We start from the raw sequence: 21729 nt of genomic DNA on the forward strand, positions 1-21729 counted from the left end.
AACCAAACCACCAAGTGTAACCCCAATCAGATCAAAGCACTGCACTTTGACGCAGGGGTCACCGAAGTCACTGTGTGACGAAAAGGGCTAGTATCGGTTCAGTACACACTTCTGAAATCACAATAAATAATGGATGATAAATGATATTCCTCTCAAACACACGTCCCATTGTTTTCACAATAATTACCAATGGTGTAACAAAAAAAATCACAAAATCAAACATCGTAAGATGGTGGGCCCATGGGCACCATGTTGGTGAGCCCTGCTCTAAGCGTTGTGCCACATTGGCCATTTGCTTTGTCGCATTCTTTAGTCTACTTGTTGATGTTAGACATCTCTATATAGCATCTTAAAGCAAAGTCTAACATCAACAAACAAACCGGGGTTAGAGAATGTTTTAAGTCAGCCGTGCATGTCTCACCTTCTGCTGCACTTCCTGGTGCTGTGGGGCAGCGCATCACATCAAAAAAAAAAAAAAAAAAGACAGGGTTAAGCCACGTGCACAACTCAAATGATGATGTCGTTCAGCACATGAGGTGTTATATATTCCACGTAACATGAAAAATGAACAATGTGAGTTCAGTTCACTTAACCAGCACTTAGTCCAGTCCGTTGCAGGACACACACACACCATTCACACACTCACCTAGGGACAATTTTGGTGTCCTATTAACCTAGTGAGCATGTCTTTGGGCTGTTGGAGGAAACCAGACTACTCGGGGAAAACCCACGGACTCGCAGGGAGAACAGGCAAACTCCACCCTGAAAGGTCCAGAGCTGGATTCGATTTAAACATTATTGTTTTCAGGTTTATCTTTCTGCATTTCCACGAGTTATGTGGCATTCTATTATCATGTTTATGCGCTGTCGGTGGATATTGCTTTGATCTACACAGTACATAGTTATGATTAAAACGGCAATAACATCATCACAAATCATGCAGAACATGAACAACAGCAACATATACATTCTGGCTGGTCAGTTGCCCTTTAGGATGAAAACACCAACTTGAAGGAAGAAAACTGGAACCGTAAGAAGCTCCTGCAGAAATCCCTAGAATGACCAATACAAATCCTTGAGCAGACAATGACTCCATTTATCTCCAGGTCTGCGATGGTCTCCTTTTGATTTCTATGGACATTGACAACAACAACAGTTCATCACTCCTATTGCCAAATAAAAGTGTGACTCATCTTCTGCCTCTGCCCCTTTGTGACTTCACAGGCAATACTTTTCCACTGAATCAATGTAAGCACTTCAATTTTGTTCATGTCTGGTGTCTGGGTTGAGTTTACAGCCATGGCGATGAATTTTAACATGTTTACGTCTGTACAAGTTGTGTACTCGTCCACTGTTTAATGATTCATGCTAAAAGTGCCTTATCAGCATGACTGTGTGTGCATGTGCACACTTGAGACGAGCGTCGGAGCTGACAGCCTCACGTTGTCTGGAGGTGTTGAAGAAGGACAGTTTCACCTTGTCACGTCTTTTCTACGGAGCTTACAATGTTGTACTCAAAGGAAATGTTCAAGGAAAAGATCAAGGTCATTTCTTTTCTTGTCTATTGAGCACTTTCAATCACTGGTTGCATGTCACCTCAACGGGCTTTCGTCACACCTATCCTGCAACATTGCCTAGGACCACACCGCAGAGATGGAACAATTCTGAGAAGTTCATAACAGAAGCTTTTTGAAAATACTCAGTTCTGAGTTACATTTATGGGCACATACTGTCAGGTACTACAGTACAAGCCAAAGGTTTGAACACACCGTCTGATTCAGTGTTTTTTGTCCTGGTATTTACTGATACATTGTAAAACTCTAAATCTGTTTTGTAATTTAGTCGACTCAAAGAAACCACCATCTGCTTCGCTAACAAACCTAACAAACCCTCAGCCTTCTTATTAAAGAGCTTGATGAGTCACCTGTTGGAAAAAAACATTTCAAGTGACGACCTCATGAAGCTCATCCCGAGAGTAAGCAAAGCAAAGGGTGGCCGTTGTGATGAGCGTGCATACTTTTGTAACGTCAGAAGTGTTCCCTCAGTCAACACTGAGCGTCCTCATCCCTAATCTAACCATGAACATTTGATTCACTTGAAAAGTGCAATGCAGATCAACAGTGAATGCAACAGTCCACCTCACTTTAGTCCACTTCAAAATGTTTTGCCTTAAGAGAATGTGGCTAAACCCATCTTAGTCAAAAACCACGCACAATTTCTGACAGAGCAAAGAAGCACACATACAGGACGCAGAACTGGGAAGATCAACCAGGAAGTGAAGAATGCCACACATCCTCTTGCTTGGTGGCTGCAATTGCACACAATACCACAATTACATTTCCTCTGTAAAAATATTAGGTTTTACTTTACAATGAAAACTATAATTCTCTTACTTATAAATGAATTAATTAATAAATGTTTGCTTCAGTCTTACATCAAACATTCATACGACAAGAACTCTTCCATTATCAGCTTGGGCTGAGGGATTGAAGAGTAGCACAGAGAAGAATCCTTTCTGTCTTTGTTTTTTGTATTTTCTTTTCCCAGACAGGTTTTGGTGTCCCTTGCAGTAGTCAATTTTGATTTCCAGAGTCCTGTGAGTAAACTCAAGTGTTGTCAGTAATCCTCACTCTGCATGCTCAAATAAAATTCTCTGCAATTACAAAATACAATCCTAGATAAATACTCATTATTTGTAATTGTCATTACATTGGTATCATTTTAACCAAAACGGAATTCTTGAACGTAGCTACAAATGCTAATCCTAAATCCGCTCTGCAAAATGGATAGACCCGACAGCTGGGGTGTCTGGCATGTGAAAGAGTGAAGGGGGGGATTTTCATATTCTTAAACTGTTCAGTCAGAGAAGTGTGGGACTTAAGTCCCTCCCTGTCATTCCTGCTTGTCTCCATCTCAGAGAGTGTTGTGTTTCTCTCCTCCTTCTCATCTGCTTCTCGTCACTTTGAGTCTCCATTTGAAAAGGCAGCTTCACTCCCAGCAGCTCTCCTCCTCCTCTTCCTCACCTTCATGCTCCGGCTCTGAACACTGATGTGTTGATTCCACCATATAAAGCCATGGAAACAGGTCACATGAGCCACATGTCAGTGTGACGAAGAGGGCCGAGAACGTAGGCCGGAGAAACGAAACCTCCAATACCTAATATAGATAACAAGGAAATATCCTCCAGGTTTGTTGTGGTGCCGATCAGGTGACTTCCCCAGATGCGATTGCTTGAGATAAACACTAAACAGTCGTTTGAGTGTGTCACTAACGGCAAGCTAAAAGTGGAACAGAGCCTTCGACTGCAGTGTGTTTTCTCAGTTACCATTTTCTGTTCTGCATTTTTCCATTAACAATCTTTGCTTAAGTTTATTTACAGGACAGAAATCAACAGGGACTTCATGAAAAAAGAAAAAAAAATACAAATAAAGAAAAAAGAGTCTCAGAAATTATAAAATAAAACACTTCTTTTCAGTCCCTCAGATCAAGCTGAGATGATACAACAAGAGTTGTTTCATGTGTATCTTGTCATATTGAATCTATCTCATCGACAGGCCCGTACTGATTCACTAATGATGAAAATAAATAAAAATGAAGTCTTGCAGTTACATTTTGTCTCACCTGTGTTTATTGCCTTTGCAAATAATAGTAACACCAATCATGCTGAATTCGCTTTTGGTTCCGTTCCTGTTGTTTGCAGGCATGTGCACAGATAGACCTAAAGCACTAGTCCTTTTCCCTGCAAGAGTAAGATGCCCTTTTTCCTCATTAAACACTCCAGGAAAAAAAGCCAATTCCACCCAAATGTATTTTCAAAATGTTTGGTTATTAAAAGGTACACATTATAATCCAGTTTAGCATCTTGAATTAACACAGCATACACATTCAAATGAAAAGGCACTCCTCCAGTGCACACTTAGCACAGTGCTCCAGCCATAGTATTATACAGTAATATTGTTGTCAGCGTGCACTGAAGTCATCAATCAATATTGAATAGATACATTTTTACTAAGATACCACACACCCAGATAAATTAAAGGCTATATTTCAGTGATGGGTTTGTTTTTCAGATTCAGTCAACCACATAGTGTAATATAAATTAACGGAGAAAGATTTTGTAATATTTGAAATTGAGCATGATGGTATTGTTCTTACTGGCACTTATTCAGAGACATTTATTGATATGATGGTCTACAAGAGTTAGCATTATTTAAGCAAGTCTTGAGGGCTGTTTTTCAACTCTGTTTTAGCTTCTCTTCAGTTTGCTCCTCACAAAACCAGTCAGACGATCAGTTCAGGATCCTCTAGAAGTTGCTATAGAACTGGGGAGGTGCCACAAGCTGGTCCTGGATCAACTGTGGCTGACAGATAAATGGATTTAGAAAGTAGCAATGTTGGCTCACGGATGCCTCCCACAATTCCTTCAAGCTGCTGCTGAAAACATCACGTCACCTCGGAGGCTGGAGCCAAATCTAATGTTGACCATGTGGATGTGTTGGTCTGGGTCTGGACACCCAAACTCTGGTACTGTACGTGCAGCAGCTTGTACCTGATAAGAGATTTATTGCAAAATAGAGAGTAGATGCACATGGGGTAAAGCAGCTGACATAGCTGACTGGATTAAGTTTAAGTGGAGTTCTATGGTTTATCATGTAAATGCCAATGTATGAGCTCCTAAAAGACCTAACACTGGTGCTGATGTTTCTTAATTTATAGAACAGATGTACAAACATTTGGAGGGAAATTGTGGCGACTGATAAACCTTGGGTGAGCAGCCTGTTCATCCATCCACCAGAGACTTGTAGGAGAGGCGGTGCTTCCTCACAACAAAAAGCAGCAAGTTGTGCAGCTTGGAAGACAACACTGGTGAAGAACAGACTCTGAAATAACAGATTCCACAGACATCAGATAGCTCAGAGAATCACAAATATTTGCAGACAAAGAGCACTTAACCTGCTTTGATAGATTATGTCTTGTCCAGGATACATTACTTTATGTATAAATATGTTCAGTGTTTTTAACAGTTTGTTGTAAATTCCATTGACCATTGTTATTTTCATTACTGGTGCTATAGCAGGGTGGCCAGAAGTTCAGCCATGTTGATGTTCCTTCACACAATGTAGATGCTGTGCCATGAGTAAACACAGTGTGTACAGTGTGCTGAGCTCTGTTGACTCTCCTTTGGAACACTAACACAATCTGTTCGATCCAAATGGATCACTAGACAAAGAAGGTCCCACACAAGAGGATAAATTAACTCTTCATGTTGGTTTGTTTTACACTTGAGGGGGTTAACTCATAAAAAAAGAAAGTAAGGGTTTCGGTTTTTTTAGTGCATCTATTTGAAATCATTGAGCAAAGTTATGGCATATTCACCATTTATATACAAGATAGATCGCATATATTGGCACTTGGTACATTTATTTATCAAGACAGGGATTTTAATCAATTAATTTCCTTGTCTTGCTTTTTTTAATTTCGCATAAATACACATTTAACGTGGCTTTGCTTTCCCTGCTGACACTTACAGAGTTTTACTTCCTCCTCAAGACAACTAACAATTTCACAATGGCAAATTTCCATTGTGAAAGTGCAGGTCGTGGTTAATCTGTGTGTTTGGAGAGGGCCTCAATACAGGGCCAGAAGGGCTGAAAGGTTCTGGACACAACTGAATGCGGGTCTTCTCTCCTAAACGAGATACACAGACAGACTACCGCACACACGAAGCCATTCACATATGTATAATGACTGATTTCTGCGATTTCAAAAAAAATACCTTGCTGCCCTCTAGTGGTCATATTTCTTTTGACTTGTGCGACTTTATACCACAGGCGTTCAATATTGCAAAAACTGCAAAACGTGGCAAGTAAAGTAAAATTTTAATTAATTTAATTGAAGCTTTATCTCCATGGTCTATTTATAATAAACTAAACTTATCACACATATCCTGGTCATTTTTTAATAGCGGTTGTTACATTGAAGATTGAAGAATTTGAATAAGAGTAAAGGTTTAACCCCCAGTTACCACCGGAGAGTGTACTGAAACTGCAGAATCAGAGTCAGAATAGAATTTATCTCCAACTGCCCCCTCACACGAGAACAAGACAGCAAGAAATGTATGTGGATTTCACTGCCAAAACTGCACTAAACCACATTAAACTATATAAAATGTATTTTATTATATATTTTTTTATTTTATTTATTTAAACGTAGTGTGAACGGGCTTCTTCCCACTCAGACAAGTCTCATACCGCATTACACCTCAACTACCGCCAGATGTCAGTGTTACACTAAAATGACATCAGTGGTGTTTCAACAATGGTCCCGTCTGAGCAGTTAGTGAAAAGAAATTGCTGGGAATAAATTTTATTTAATTTTAATTTAAACTTTTCACGAGATAATACATATGCGTGAACAGAAATATGGGATAAAAAATATTATTATAGATGGCCATTTTAAATTTCTCACCTTCATTGTTATGCCATTCTCTTTCACTGAGAGTTCCTTGAGTCAGAGAGGTGCACAAGATCAGGTCTGGACACGCAACGGAAACTGAAGTTATTGACAACATAAGAGCCTCCATCAGAGATCCAAAACACTTCCATTTGCTCCTCCCGCCCGTGTGATATTGGCAGCTCTACGCTGTCTGGAGGGGATGGTCATAACACATGAATCAATTTGCTGTTTATACATTACAGACCAGAAATATAAATCTGACAGTTGGAGTTCCCACATGTTAACAGAACCTTTAGTGCCAAAAGGTGCTAATTTAGAGGGTAAAATAGAAAAATAGAGGGCTGTGCATTGAAGTTCAACAGATTCACTTAATTGCTGTGTAGTAATCTATTTAATTAAAATGCTGGTGAATATGAGTAAAATGCTTCCAGTGATGCCGCAAAACATGCCTTTTAATCTGTTTGCTCACACTGAATCTATCAGGGTCATCCTTGACTTGAACATGGGCACAACCTGTTTAAGCTATGAGGGCATCACTAGCACAGTCTCAAAGTCTAATGACACCATGAGGGGTCAGATTGTGAAATGACATTCTAGCGAAGGTCAAGATAGAGATGAATATCAGCGTCTCACACCAGCACGGAGATAGTCAGATATTATACTGGTGGGAAGAAATAAATGCTGGGGTGAATACAGAAGGATAACATACTCAAGAGCATCATTCCGGTCATTATGGGATTCATGAGTTTTTCTATCACTACTTTCATCCGATGGCCACTCAGATATTGGAATACAATTACAATATACCTCTGAAGACATTTAATTAAGAATAACTAAAAATCAATTGTGGCCCCTTCAAGTTGCTCAGATTGTCATTCTATTGTGGGGAAAAAAACAACAACATTGGCCTTTAAACAGTATGCACGAGAAGAGTAGATGGGAACATTAGGATAAAAAGATAGTTTGGTTATTATTGAGATTATTCTAACAACACTCCAATAGGGTTGAGGCAGAAGATGGTGGTCATAACAGGATAAACATGCAGGCAGGTGGGAAGACAAATGCCTGAAGACTAGTCAGGGCAGAGACAAGCTGATCTGGAGAGGGCAGTGGGAATGAGGCGGGGGTTTTCATAGACTGGGCAAATCAGAGTGAATAAAGGAAAGAGTTAGGAACTGGAACACTATTTGCAAGAACATAGCCTCAAGTAAGTATTATCATTATTGAACGAGTTGTCACGTTTATTTGACAAAGATAAATGAATAAAAGAAGTCCTCTGACAGATTCAGGGTACAGTTGTGGTCCGTCTATCTAAATTCCATGATTTGTTGTTAGTGACCAATGACTGGATACCACACTGATTTAATACTAACTATCTAACAAATATTTTTGGCTCCTCGTCACAACTTCCCCAACTACAAGTTGGTTTGCGCTCCTCATTCCTGAATTCCCTCTCATCACAAACCTCGTTTCAGTTCTTCTGGTAAAATACCAAGGTAATCTAAAGACTGAATGTGAATGCATGAATGAATAGTGGAACGTGTTCCTCGAATGCAGAGCTTCTGAAAAGCGTATTGAATGTGTGCTTAATGGTCTATTTACTTTTCCCAACTTTTCACACAAATGAAATATTATTACCAGTAATAATAATAATAATAATAATAATAATAATAATAATAATAATAATAATAATAATAATAATAATAATAATAATAATAATAATTCCAAGTGCAGGACCTCTTCGGTGTGCATGCAGCTGGAAGTGATGGGTGAGTACAGGGTGAGGAGGGGTGAGGAGGGCTGCAGGACTCACCACGCCTCAGCACGGTAACTTCGTCAGCCATATTGACTTGTGTGTACCTCTTCTCGGGCTGCAGGAGGGGATCGCACTCCGTTAGGTGAACAGCACAGGCGGCTGCAGGGCGAAGCGCTCTATTTATAAACCCACGGTGGATATATTAAGTCTGCTTTTAGCCGGGCGAGTGACGGCCAGGGGCGGCATCCTTCACCGCAGTTCGAGGTGAGTTTGACCGCCTTCATCTCTTCTTTAAGCCGTTCAAACACTGAGGGTTTATCTGCCGCGGTGAGGACAACTTCTTGTGCTGCGTAGACATATTAGAAAACAAGCGGCGAGCTCCAGCGGCTGGGAGCTCCACTTCGGCCGTCCTACTCTGCTTCATCTCCGGCGTCTTCGCCCTCAATTCAGGACTGTCGGGCGGGTGAGTGGACCGGTGTCACCTGGCGCTGAGGTGCTGTGTGTCAGTCTCATGTTATGCAACTGTGACGGTGCTTACGTTGGAGGCGGCAGGATGATGATTCAAGAGGCGACTGCGCTTAAAACAACCACCACACTTTTGAGGAACATACACGAGCCGTACTGGGTCCGTGTGTGTACACATGCTATGGTTTTGGGTCTGTGGTGTTTGGACTGGGACCCTGCAACTCCAGTTGCTGCTGGCAACCGTCGATCATCGCGCAGCCTTTTGGCTAGTAGCCCACTGCTGCCATTTAGTTTAACACCTACTTGAAAGTTAATTCCTCATTTTTGTGTGCGTCAATCTCTTTTAGAAAACAACGGACAGTGTATTGGTTCTATACGTTGAAGGCAGATAAGATCACTCGTTCCAAATCTTCTGGAAGGCGCCTGATTGTTGACAGTTGTGTAGCATTGTGTCCCGAGAAGACAACGTGTTTTCACCTCAACAGCTGTACAGAGTGGGCGCCCACACACAAGACGCTAGCTGCCCATCTGATCCCGCCCGCGGCTGTCAAAATGGCTGCTGCCGATTGGTTAAAAGAGTCGCGTGGGAAGTTTACTAATTGGCTGATATGCTTGCCGCTCAAATCTGCCTGTTGCGCTTGGCCACGCCCCTAGAGTGGACCAAGTTACAAGTCATTTAAGAGAGAGCTCCAGTGCATCGTGACATCAGATACCTGCCCAGCCCGGTGTTGAGTTTCCCTGCTGTTTTTCTCAGACCTCTTCAGTGACCCCACCGCCACAGATCAAAATAAGTTATTGCCATTGGCACTTGCATTGTGCGACTGTGTGAGCAAAGGATCATTGAACTATTAAGAAAATGATTTTAAATATTTGTAATTTGTAAGAGTACTGTGATTAGCTATGTGATTTCTGTGGATCAACAAAGTGTCTGCAGCCAGCTTCGTTTATTCATTTATAGAAAATGGGCTGCAGCTTTGGTTACCAGGGTAACCATTTTACCAGGGATTTCTTCCCTTTTCTTGCTCCAGTCTCTCAGGTAGAACTTGATAGACATGTGTTTGGACTTGGGACTGCTACTCATCACTCGGCAATCTTGTGTTTATTTCTTTCACTTGAATTGACGCTGTACTGATGCCTCAAATTATTGTAAATCATTGGAAAGACTTGTTAAACACAGATGACGATTTCTGCTGACTGAAGATCAATGATACTCATCTAATGGAGAAAGTGAAAGTCTTGATTGGTCTTGTGCTACTCTAGGGATGCAAACCAAATGCCCTTTTTATGCAATTTCTAAAGACCTTTTTTTTTTTCAAAATTAGATTTGACATTTTTTTTATTATTTTGATTGAGACCAATCGGACAACATTTGATTGTTTTGTTAGGTGAGGTCAAAATATTGACTTCACTGGAGAAGCTGTGTGCACACCTCCTCCAAGCAGCTTCAGTCCAGCCCAAACACTGTCTCTCAATTACAAGATATTCTTCAAAAAAAAGTGGATCCAGACGCTGATCAGGATCACTCCCAAAATGGAATCATTTTCCTTGTCCCATGCCACATATTTCCTGACAAATTCATCCAAATCTGTCTCTTTGTAATTTCTCACATGATTGTAGGTTTTTTGTTAAAACTAATCTTGGAACTGAACTGAAACATGCGTCCACTGTGGCCCTTTCTAGAACAGTCTGCTTACCCCCTGGTCTACATTAATAGAGTGATGGTAGGCCCTGGTTTGGTGTCTTCGCTTGCCGTAAAGGCCCTACACGTTTGTGAAATGTTAGGGATTGGGATCTGCATTTCTCATTCCAATTCTAGAAGGTTATCAATCGCGTCATCATTCCTGCTGAGAAGCAGATTCTTTCCTCTGGGATAGAATGTCCATGTTTCGGTTACATTTTCAGTCCTTCCAGGATTTTGCTGACTTTTTTTTATTGCAGCCAAAAATGCCTGATTTAGTGGCAGATCTTTTTTTCAGCTGAGGAGCAGCAGAAGCACCAACTCACCATCCACCTCATTTGGTGGGTGGAAAAGGCTCCATATGTGAATCCAACCAACTGTTCCTAGTCAGCTCAGTGTTCACTCTGGTCCGGGAGGTTCATTGACAACCGTCCTGGCTGACCTTGAGACTATCTTCTGGTCATGTCAGAACTTGGAGATTCCTCTCAAAGGCGTAAAGTATTACAGATGTATATTTCAGAGATGCCAGCCTGGTCGACACTAGCTCAGTAGCAGCACGGCGAGCCTGGAGAACGCGGTGTCGCCTCAATGAACACCCAGCAGCAGACACTCTCTGATATTTGCATGAATGATGAACACAATGTAATCAATGCTATTGCAATAAGAAGTCACTGTGAATCATTTTTGGTAAAGTGAGATAGTTGGAGATGGTTTGCTGGTGGTTTTTTTAAAGAGGCAGTATTACTAACTTTCACAAATTTCATAGTGGCATACCATTTATAACGGTAACCGTTACATCCCTGCCTCTATCATTCTGTCAAAGATCAAATTTGGACGTATAACAATCTATTCGGAGCGTTTCACATGACTCATGTCAAAAAAGTAGTGAATATGAGGGCACACATAATCGCAATGATAGGACAAAATTGGAGAACTCCTTGGGATTGCTTGAAATTGCATTAATAGTTGGGATCGCAACATTCTGGAGGGACTGTGATATTGTGTCTTTTGTGTGACCGGATTGACCCGAGCAGTTTCATTACCATTTCCACTTCTCTATATTTCTCTGTATATTTCACTTTTGTACTGGTCTTATTGAGGTTAATTTTGAGGTTGAATTGTGGATGTATGAGGTGGTGAGTGAGAACAAGAGAGCATGTTGGCTCTAAGACATTTGTATCTTCGTGGCAGTGAACGAAAGGTGGGTTGTGTTAATATTTCAAATAACACCAACATCTGTTGCCATTGTTATAAAGCAACAATTTAAACATTTTGAAAGAATGTAGCCAGAGCAGGAAGAAGCTTAGGTCATTAAACCACTGCATATGTACAGGTATTCTTTGTGGATCACTGTCATGGAGCTCGAAAAGCAGGTGCATAAAATCTGGACATTTAGGAGTTTTGCCGAATGACTGTTTTTTTGGTTGTTTTGTTTTTTTCCCCGCATTAACTGCCAATGAGACTGTCAGTACTAGTTTGATGCCTCAGCACTATTTTACCTCTTTGTTTGTGTAGTTTTTGCTCCTCTTATATACCAGTGTGAATTAATTAAAGCACTTTTAAATTTTAGTTCAATAAATCACTCCACCAAAAAAGATATAATTAAGTACAAGAGTAATTTCACTTGAAAGGCTTTCACTGTCATTGTTACACCTCTATTCATTTTATCAGACTCACTTCATTCTATTCTATGGTGAAGATATATTTTTATCGTCTTCTATTTGTCATTGTAGTATAGTTTTCAGAAGCGAGGTAGGGATACACCTTGAAAACCATAGTTTCACCCCCCCTGAAATCAATATGACTTTGCTTTTGCCAGATAACAAGCCAACAGTCTGACTTGGCTGACTCTCCCTCTTTTTTAAGACCAACACACATTCACTGAGGTGTGCACCGTTACAGTACATAGCCTGAGCAGTGAAACCATGTGCAGCTTTACGTAGGTTGGGATAGGAGCTAATATGTCCCTCAGTTATTTTAGTATTCTCCACTTATCTCCCCTCTGCAGGTAAATGGGTCAGGGCAAAGATTTGAATTCTTGTCACACTGCCTTTTCTTCCTCCAGCCGTTAACTGGCCTGAGCTAGAAAGACAGCAGCGGAACAAGGAGAACAAATTTTATCCATGCATTTGCAGCAACTTCACAACTTTAAATTGGCATGATCTTCTTTTATGCTGCCAATATGGATGCATTCACAGTGGACATTTCACTTAGTATTTTCAAGAAGCCTTGGCTGCATTCATTACTGATGGCTTAGATAACTGAGGTACTACTTTCATGTCGTGTCCTACATTACGTAAGGAATGAGGGAGTTCTGGATTCATTATTCTTTTGCCATTTTCTCGTCACATCAGAGAGCATTATGAAAACTAATCCCTAATTCTCGTTTGCACATCAAGCTTAGTAAAATCACTTTGATGTGGGTCATTACTGCAGGCCAAGTCTTTGACAGTCAATTCAGAGCTCTGGCCAGTCCCAGAGTCATACTATCTGCTCCCTTTCAAGTCATACTGACAGTATCCAAAGCCCAAACTTGTCTTTTGTCCACTTTGTTCCCTGCCTAGAGGTCTTTTTTTCCAGGATGTCCTTAATAAATCCATGCTCCATGGTCCCTCCACAAGTCTACCAAAGACATATAGCAGTGAAATAATACCCCTGACACTTGGGGTGGAGGGAAAGGAGAAATACATACTATTACTTTGGGATGCAAAAGTGTATGTTAATTTGTAGTTAAATGCCACCAGTGTTTGTTTAGAACTTCTGTCGAATCCACTATTATGATGTTTACTCCTGCATTTAACAGTTGTTCCAGTGCTTTGCAAAATCAAAATACGACATTATTAAAAAATACGGTATAAAAATACGTATAAAATACGATATTCTTTAAGATTTTTCTATGTGGAGGGTAAATGCAGACGGAGATGTTTTCCACATTTGAATTCACTGATGTAAATTGAAATACTGAATTCTTATTTCCTGTTTTATTTCCTTTTCTTGTTCCCAGTCAGATTTAAATGCTACTGTGTCTTTGTTTGTTTCATCAGGCGGTGGTGCCCTGGAGCGAGGCAGAAAGACGGAGGACGACTTCTTTCTGTTTCCTCAGCAGCAGGGCCCCGGTGGAGATAGGAGAAAGATGCCCAAACCAGTGAGTTCTAACACAGCTACTCATCATTTTTTCATTCTATTTTCATCAACTATGTGTGTTGTGATGATAAATCATAACCATTAGTGTTATTTTTTTAATCAGATGACACTTTTCGTCTGTAATTGAAAAGGAAATTAGTACTCACTACATTTCTCAGAAACTTTTAATTTAAGGTGACGTTTGGCTAGATCTGTGACGATACTGCCTACTTCTGCTAGGTTTCCTGCAGGTCTGATCTCTTCCATTCATTCCCTCCCTCCTGCTTAGCTTGGCTTTTTCATGCATTACCCTGTTTCCCATATTCAGTTTACACATTCAAATCATTCATTGGGTCGATTCCAATTTTTACCATTTGCATACTTTCCAATGTTAACTCAATGGTGCAGTAGTAACAGTAATGAGGCATGGGTTTGACCAGGTGAATCAAACCTTTTTGGGATATCTGTCAGTGTACATTCCTACCCTCAGTGTTGCTCCTGAGACTTGGATTGTGACAAAGAGAACAAGGTGACTGATATTAGCTGCTGTAGGTTGTTTCCATTGTACTGTAGGTTTTCGGGGCTCTTCCTAAATAGTGAGGAGTGGTATTTTTTCGCGGCCAGTGAAGCTGATTTAGGGGGCTCCCGGCATCGAGTCAGGATGAATTGTGGGTGACTCCCTGGTGAAGGAGTTACCACCTGATGAGATTGTGTTTCTTGGTTGTCCTGGAAACACATTGCTATTTCCCTCGTAAGCTGCAGGAGTATGAAGTGTGTGAGTGGCTCGATTATTAACCTTAAGTGTCAGTTTAGCATCAGTGTTGGATAATAGCCCATGTCTTCCCACTGCATGAAAAGACTATTATTTTTCTTGCAGTTTACAGAAGCAACGACATTAGCATGTCCCATATTGACAACAGTCTGCCAGTCTATTAGCTGATAGAGTCCATTGTGCTTTGCTGGGCGTTGTATAAATGAGGTCTTGCTTTTACTGCATCTTGAAATTCATCCATTGTGCTCATTATTCCTGTTTGTGTATAAATTATATATCAGGCTACAGACTAATTAGCCCTGTCTTATATCAAGTAGGTCAAGTTGACTTCACTTTTATTTCATCATCCATCTATGTCAACATCAGCTTTTTTATTCTTTCATATTATTTCAGTGTAACCTAAGGCTCAACAACTGAACTGAAATTTGAAAGGACTCGCATGTATACAATGTGCACACACACACACGCACACGCACACACTCATTCATACATGACCTACACCAGTCATGGAGCAGCTAACTTTTTTTTTAAAAACTTTCATTGAAAAAAATAAAAAAAATGACCATGTACAAATAACAAAAATCTTGACATTGGCCTAAACCTTCAATAGAAGAAAAGAAAAAGACAATCAGGGCTTCATCATAGTCTCCAATGAGACTGGAAATGTCCCCCTTGGACTTTCAATGGAGGACCGGCCAGTCGTGAATGAATCTTTATAAATAATTTTTCAGTTGACTACAGTGAAAAATGTGGATTTACAAATCTTATAAAGCGTTTCAGTTGGTTTCACTGCAACATGGCTTCTTCTTCATGTGTCTTGTGTGAGTTATAGGAGCACTGTGACACTCCAGCAACCAGCTGTCTGATTGAGCTCAAGATTTTTCTTACCTGTGGCAGGACAAAATTTCCTATGTGTGATGCATTTATTGATGGCACCAAGTATCGATATTCTACACTGTAATTAATAAAATAGGATATTTTCAAATTTCCTATCCAGGCTGTTTTGTCAGCCTTTTCCTCCACTGGTTTCCATGTGTTGACTGGAATATGGCTTCACCTCTGCTCCGTGCAAACGGCAACACAAAAACAAAGCAGCATAGCGAGAACATGGAACTATGATTCTAAATATGACCAATTCAACATTGTTCATATTTAGACGAATACTCCTGCATTTTTTTCCAATAGAAGTTCTCTTTATTAACTTTAATCAACCATTGTTCATAGGCAGATTACCTCAATAATGTATTTTTTTCACAATGATCCATAGCAGGGGATTCATCCATGAATTCAATACTGGCCGTACAGGTTGCCCAATTAAGATGCTACTGATCCTGAAGACTGAAAGCACAATGAAGACTGTGGTGAAAGCCTTTTCTATGTGTTATCCACAACTATTGCCTCAGCTCTGATCAGGCCATTTCATTGTTGGAAGACATTTGATTGCCTTGAGAGTTAGCTTTGTTTTCATTTGGATCATTTAACTGCTGGACCGCTGATGGTAACATTCATGTAAATTCAGCAAAATCTGCAGTTACATCTGGTAGTGTTCAAAAAGGAGGTTGAAATCCTTGTGCTGTTCAGGCTGGTTGCTAACAGAGAGGATCTGCATTCAAATAGATTGGACCAATCCTTGTTCCATCAATTTCATTAATGTGGAATTAGAGCCAGTCCCTTCCTGGCAAGAGTTGTAATGGAAACAAATGGGATACATCAAGGTGGAGTTGTGTCTAGTCAAAGTGGGAGAAGGAATGGATCGATTGGCCGGCACTTAACAGATTTAACTAATGTATTAGTGATTTAAAATCAACATCCCCCATTGTACACCATATGCTTATGATGATAGATCAGTCAGTTCCTTTTTTAAGTGACTTCACAAATAAAAAAAAATTAGCATCAAGTCATCCTATAATATTTCATAGTCTCACAACCACTAGTAGTTTCTGCTTTTTCTGTATCAAATGTACAATTTCATTTCCATTAAGTTCCTAATCAGAACTTGATGGTCCTCTGTCACAGAAGAATTCCATATCTGGAGTATCTTGAGGCTCTATTGTATCTCAAGAACTACAGTTTTATACTCATTGCTGCTGATAACCTGTTCCTTATCCTGTCTCTGCAGTAGGGCTGGCCAATCGGCTGAAAAAAAAATCATTTAGAGCTTGTAATCGCAGTTAGCTTTGCAACCGCAATTTTGTTTTTCCCTTCTTCCTCCATTCCTTTAAAATACACGACTGAATAGTGGTTTGACAAGTCTGCCTCCAAACCACAAGCACTGGCATCGCGAACTCCAGGCTCGTGGGCCATTTGCAACCAGGGATGCTCCGATCGATCGGTCACTGATCACGATCGGTCCATTTCAGCGTGACCGCTATGCCGTTCACTACCTGTTTCTGCCGATCACAACAACTGATCACGTGTAACAGCCGGCGCTCTGATGAAGCCCTGCTGGTTGTGACGTGTCCGTTCCTCCCTATTCATGTCTGGTCTGGAGGTTCTTTCAATCCGCCATGTAAAGTTTGCATCCTGCAGCACATGCACGGGAAAATGCTGTCCAGGGAAGGGCCTTCAAATTAAACACGCCATTTAAAGCACTTGACGGACCACAGAGAGTTTTCCGGGCTCATGAAAGTGAGGCTGCTGGTTCCTCAGCAGGCTATTAGCACAGCTGACGCTTAGACCGGCGGTTTGAGCGTGACATTCGGAATGATAAGAAATAATTATTAATTTCACCGAGCCAGATGACCAGCCGTTCTCAGGTGTCATTTACGCGGAAACTACAAGATCCGTCCCCATTTTGGTGTCAGGTGCAGCGTTCGCCACCTGAATTTAATTTTTTGACAGAATAATTGCTCTATTCAGCAAGGTTTTTGTATTTTTGGCCCCCTTGAAGAGATTTATAAAAATGTGTCTGAATTAAAAGTATTTCATAAATTTTTTACATCATGGACACAGAAAGTCTCATCATTTTGATAACAAATTCATTCAATCCATCATCCGTATCGATGATTGGCAGCAAAAATCTATGCGCATCCCTAATTGCAACCCACAGAATGCAGTTCCATGGCTCGCCACTAGCGTTACAAGTCAAGTATCGGCGTGGCCCCAACAGGACAATTTCTCTTTGTCCAATGTGAGAACAGTGTATTAACATTCCAAGGAATGTCTCTATACTGATACCAGCGTCTGTACTTGCGCCGGCGTATTTTGCTGCACTCGTACCTGTCAAATACGACATGGCACTGTCCATAACAGGTCTATACCGGTGTGTCAGCACTCACACAAATGAGGGTGGTCGAAAGTATGTGGCACGTAGCCACTCCTCCGATGCGCAGCCTAGTAGAGAAATATGAACTTGACTGGGCACTGGTACACCCATGACACATTTCATTTATCAGCCATTCCTACTGTGCATGGAGGCTGGCCAGGGTTTATATAGAAACCAAGAGCTTTTAGCATGTGAATGCCATCAAAACACTGCAGTTATCACAAAATATCATTCTGACAATACAATTACATCAATACAGAAAAAAAAGTTGGCGAACACTGAATTCAAGACGGGAACCATAAGTATGATGCACATTTGTGGTGATGACATAAGGTGCTTGAAGACAATTCTGTGTTGCATATGTGGTATAAGTAGTCTCTTTCAAATGGGCCTTTTGTTGGTCTTATACGAGTTTGAATTTCAACACTCAAGTGGATTTAAAAACAACTCCCTTTAAATCGGAATGGTACTAACTACATGCTAAAGATAAACAAAATGATCTATGATGTGTGCAAAAACCACAGGACCCCTCACTTCCACAGGTTTGCAGCCACAGAGCTAGGCTGTGGAAGAAGTAGTAGCCATGTGACACTGTAGATAGTTCCCAAAACAAATTCTGTGTCAATGTTTTGGGCACACAGTGTCTGGTGCAAACTTTTTTGTTTCGTTCCTGTGACAGAGGACAGCTATTTCCACAAATGGTTTAATTCTGATATTAGATTAGACAGCCTTTATTCTTCCCACAATGGGGAAATTTGGGTTGTTACGGCGGCATACAAATAATAAAGACAAACACTGACCATTAATGACATACAGCAGACAAAGGAACACCATAATCATCACTATAGAAACAAAGGAAAATAACAACAAATAATAGAACATGCTGAATATTTTTTGAAAAGAAATGCATAATAAATAATAATATAAAAGAATGCCCAACAATAAAGAGTGAGTCCAGTCAGAAACCACCACAGTGCCACCTGATAATGAGCATGGAAGGAATCACTCTCTCATGCAGCAAAGGTGGTCAAGTCCGTCTCCAAAGATGTGCTGCCCAGCACCGCCATTGTGAGAGAGAGAGGCCATGGTATGAGCTGGAACCCGTCTAGCCATGGTCCCGTGCTAACATCCTCCACTGATACTGGACTTGCGCTGCTAGCTCACCCATCATCTGGCTGACATTGCTGACGTTGCTGGAGAGAGACCTCACAATGGTCCGCGTCAGTGTACTGTTGTCACTCCGCGCCCAGCTCCAGTATGACAGACACCCTGTCTGGTCCTCCCTGCTCAGTACCAGGGGAACACCAGCTAGGCACCGGCATGGGGTTAGAATGTACAGTAGTGCTAACTGTGATCCGGAGTGGGGCTGCGGACAATGGCACGATAGCAATGAGCACGGTTTTCAGACGGAAGGGTATCATAGTCCATGTTGGGACCAGCATATCCACACAAAAACGAGACAAAAACACAACAGCAGACTCAACAAGAAAACACAAAAAGCTCAGAAACAACAGTATCTGCCGAACTGGCTGCCAATCTTAGAGGCACCTTTGCAAAATATGTTTTTACTTGCATTGTTTCAATAAACAACCCTTAATTTTTCATCTGTGCATGTTCATTTCTGAGTTTTTTACTTCTTTTTTTTTCTTTTACAGTTTAATTTGCAATTAATCACAAGTTAACTCTGCTTCAGTGCGATTAAACCAGATTTTTTTTATTTTCTTTTTTTAAATGCACCAGCAGTTTAAGAACAACAGCAAGATAGACGGCACATAAAATGCAACACCTTCTCACGGGGGGGAGAACTATGAATGTGGCACAACCATTAACCCACTGTCCATAACCTCAAAGGAACTGTAGCTGCATCTGTAACAGCGACTACAAGGATCCAACGCTGTATGTTATTGATAAACAATAGATTATTAGTTCTTGAAAGTTCAAAGATAACATTTTAATATTCAACTTTCAAATTGGCCTCTCTGTCGAGCATGTTCCTTAACTAATATGTGATACTTGGAGAAAGAGTTTAGATGTATTCAAGCAGCCAACTTAACTACTGTGTACCACACTGTAGTATACACTGAAAATGTGCACAAGTATATGGATAAAGTTTAGCTGACAAACTTGAGTTAAAATAATTGTTTTCACTATCCCATCTTGTTGTTGTTTACTCACTATGTTTAAGAGGAGCACTAGAATCCACTTCCCCCTGACCAATGTACATGCACTTCAAATGTTCATGGCATGAGAGATGTTGCAATATCACTATAGTTCTGATGTGTGTATATTGTGATATGTTCCTGTTCTGGTCCACTGTGGTCATTTCTCCGTCTCACTTGCACATGTGCACTAGTCGTTTGCTTTGTAATTTGTTGTGAATCCATCTCACCATCCATTGTTTTTGCTTGTTTTATTTAGGAATTATATTCAATTGAAAGATTTTGAAAGTAATGCTATAAAAGCAGTTTCCCTAGCATAATGAAATTAGTAAGTAGTTATAGCACATAAATGAAAAATAACAGTAATTATCATTTTGGCCGTGATTGTGCAGCCCTGCTTGTCTGCTTGCTATGAAGAGGTAGTTACATTTTCATGGTTCTTGTCATCCTCATGTATGAATTGAGTTCTGCACTACACCATTTCCATAACAAGGAAGCTTGCACTTTCCAAAAAAACTCACTGTGGTTGCATTTAAACGCCTCCAACAGCAACACCTACCTCACTAAGAACCTACTCAGTATAATCATGATTGACTCGGAAAGGCGAGGCAGATTATCTGCACCACAGGGGAGGAAATAAAAAGGGAAGCAGAGAATATTTGGTAGGCCAGTGACAGACATGTTCTTTGTTCTTTTGCAGTCTAGAAAAATGACACCTATGCTGCCCTCGGGAGGAACTCTGGTTACACTAGTCTGTGGGCTTTGACCTTAAGCTACGCCATTAAACATGTCAGACCTTTCACTGGATCTGCCGTGCATTCACCACAAAAAAAAAAGGTTTCTGGTGACAACGGATTAACAATAGAAGTTTGAGTGGAATGAGAGCTCGATCCTTGATCGCTTTGCGACCTGCATTCTTCCAAAATAAATACAAAAGCAAACGTTTATTGTCATTGAAGGCTGAAATAACAATGCTCTCCTCAAAAATGTGAAATCATGTATTTTGCCCTTAGAGTGGTGTCCAGGAGAATAACTCACCCAGAAGTTTTGTTTTAATGGTTTCTCCGTCTTCATGTACACACATATCAAGGCATCTTAGCTTGCAGCTAAGCTCTTTCTCGACCAACTAAAGATGGCCGGGTGAACAGCATCATATTGTGCTTTATGTCATACAACAGAACGTTTTGTGTAAGATCGATGAAATTATTTCATAGTACCGCAAAATCATCCTAATTGCCACTGGTACGAGTGTAAAAACTTTTTCATAGTGTGAAATATAACATCTTAGAACCTTACAAAAATAAAGTGAATGAACCAAAATATAGTGTAATATTCTAATATTTGGCATAACCACTCATGGTTATGGGATGAAGTGTAGTGATAATTCAACCTTCAATCCACTTGCTCCAATTTAACTATAAACAAGCTTCAACAATTCATTCAAATTCAATAGCGCAGAAGGAAACATGTCAGTGATGATGATGATGATGAAGTCCAGAAGATCATCATTCTTTCACACATCACGGATATATCTTGTCAGGTCTGTCAGTCAAGTTGAGAGTTTCATTTAAGACATGTTTGACTTGCTATTTATAATGGTTGATTGAGAGGGAAAGAAAGGAGTCTTTCAAAACAACACGCAAGGAGAAAAAACCCTGCTGACCCACAATAACTGTGGACAACTGTGGAATCCTTGAATGACATTGATTTCCTATGAGATGTGGTGACTGTGTTTCAAGTGGTGTTCTGGTGTAATTGTGTGTCAGCATCCTTGAGCGAGCTTAACAAGTGTTCGATTTTAATGTGAGCTGTCATTTATGTTGATACGTCTGATCCTGCTTGAACCAAGACAATGTCATCTGACCACTAGTGATACCTGTGAGTGTACACGTGTGTTAGTCCTGGGTGTGAGATGCGTTGAGAGTCTTGAGACTTGGTGCATTATTGATTTATCACCACGTTTTGCACATGTTGCCCCTCCAGCGATTATGTCTCAGGAGCGCTGAGGGTTTGTAAAGTGGGAGGGGGTGGAAGTCTGGTTTGATCAGCAGCAGG

The 21729-nt window shown here is 40.6% G+C and overlaps 1 protein-coding gene across 3 annotated transcripts in view; it reads left to right on the plus strand.

Annotated features, from left to right (window-relative positions):
* Positions 1–8275: 8275 nt before the first annotated feature.
* The window catches only part of LOC128765806 (radixin), a 33460-nt gene continuing 20006 nt past the window's right edge, over positions 8276–21729 (plus strand). The window contains exons 1-2 of one of the 3 annotated variants that reach the window (XM_053876936.1): positions 8276–8476; positions 13400–13500. In XM_053876936.1, coding sequence (XP_053732911.1) covers positions 13489–13500 — 12 coding nt within the window. In that variant the 5' untranslated portion in view covers positions 8276–8476; positions 13400–13488. Of the gene's footprint in view, positions 8477–8499; positions 8676–13399; positions 13501–21729 lie in introns of those variants that run through there. The other 2 variants (XM_053876937.1, XM_053876938.1) reach the window with 2 other exon arrangements.

The sequence above is a fragment of the Synchiropus splendidus genome, chromosome 10 (genome assembly GCF_027744825.2).
Source record: "Synchiropus splendidus isolate RoL2022-P1 chromosome 10, RoL_Sspl_1.0, whole genome shotgun sequence".
Taxonomy (NCBI): Eukaryota; Metazoa; Chordata; class Actinopteri; order Syngnathiformes; family Callionymidae; genus Synchiropus; species Synchiropus splendidus.